Source organism: Etheostoma cragini, unplaced genomic scaffold (assembly GCF_013103735.1).
Source record: "Etheostoma cragini isolate CJK2018 unplaced genomic scaffold, CSU_Ecrag_1.0 ScbMSFa_270, whole genome shotgun sequence".
NCBI classification, from domain to species: domain Eukaryota; kingdom Metazoa; phylum Chordata; class Actinopteri; order Perciformes; family Percidae; genus Etheostoma; species Etheostoma cragini.
This window is the reverse complement of record NW_023266890.1, coordinates 3413-4368: the sequence shown is the minus strand read 5'-3', so window position 1 is coordinate 4368 and position 956 is coordinate 3413. Positions and strand designations below refer to the sequence as shown.

Sequence of the window (956 nt, the reverse complement as noted above, 5' to 3'; positions counted from 1 at the left end):
TACTCTGCTTCAGAGGAGGCTCTTCTGAGGCTGCTGCCAGTGGTCAAAGCCTCCAAAAAAGCTGTGTAAGTACAGTGATAGTTGGACTCATAAATTATGACTTAAAGACTCCGATGTCTTTTCATCTTCTGGATTTCTTTTTCCTCATTACGGTCTTTCTAGGCTGAATGGCTGTGACCTGTCAGAGATAAGCTGTGAGGCTCTATCCTCAGTTCTCAGCTCTGAATCCTCTAGTCTAAGAGAGCTGGACCTGAGTAACAACAACCTGCAGGATTCAGGAGGGAACCTGCTGTCAGCTGGTCTTCAGAGTCCACACTGTAAACTGGAGACTCTCAGGTCAGGATTCATCAACCCATTCAACTGATGACAATTTTAAATATGACTAACTTTAGTTGATAAACAGCTGATGTGTTGCCTTGTGTCTGTTGATACGAAACAGTAGCAGTAGTTTTGAGATTAAAAAACATACTGCAGATGATTTTAAAGATTTATTATACATCTTTTATAAAATGTACCTACCTGAAATTACATGAAATACAAATATGAATATGAAATTTAAACATGGCTCCACGTGTTGACAGAGGCTTCCTGTGGGTTGTTCTGTGTGTTTGCAGTCTGTCAGGCTGTCTGATCTCAGAAGAAGGCTGTTCTTCTCTGGTCTCAGCTCTGAGCTCCAACCCCTCCCATCTGAGAGAGCTGGACCTTAGCTACAATCATCCAGGAGACTCAGGAGTGAAGTTGCTGTCAGCAGGACTGAAGGATCCTCTCTGGAGACTGGACACTCTCAGGTACACACACTGATCAACAGAAAGGAGATATATTTATAGTAAGTTTTAAAGAAGAAGATCTCCAGGAACTAAAATGCTAACTCCCTTTGTTAAGAGTTGATGTAGTTTGGACCAATATCTGTATGTTAAAGGAATGTAAATGTGCTGTATTTATATAGCGCTTTTCCA

The 956-nt window shown here is 41.3% G+C and overlaps 1 protein-coding gene across 1 annotated transcript in view; it reads left to right on the top strand.

Moving 5' to 3' along the window:
• Positions 1-856, top strand: part of LOC117940530 (NLR family CARD domain-containing protein 3-like) — a 5786-nt gene extending 4930 nt beyond the window's left edge. Inside the window, 3 exon segments of the mRNA XM_034865776.1 lie at positions 1-65; positions 163-336; positions 615-856. The exon segment at positions 1-65 is cut by the window's left edge and continues 1018 nt beyond it. Coding sequence (XP_034721667.1) covers positions 1-65; positions 163-336; positions 615-801 — 426 coding nt within the window. The 3' untranslated portion in view covers positions 802-856.
• The last annotated feature ends 100 nt before the right edge of the window (positions 857-956 follow it).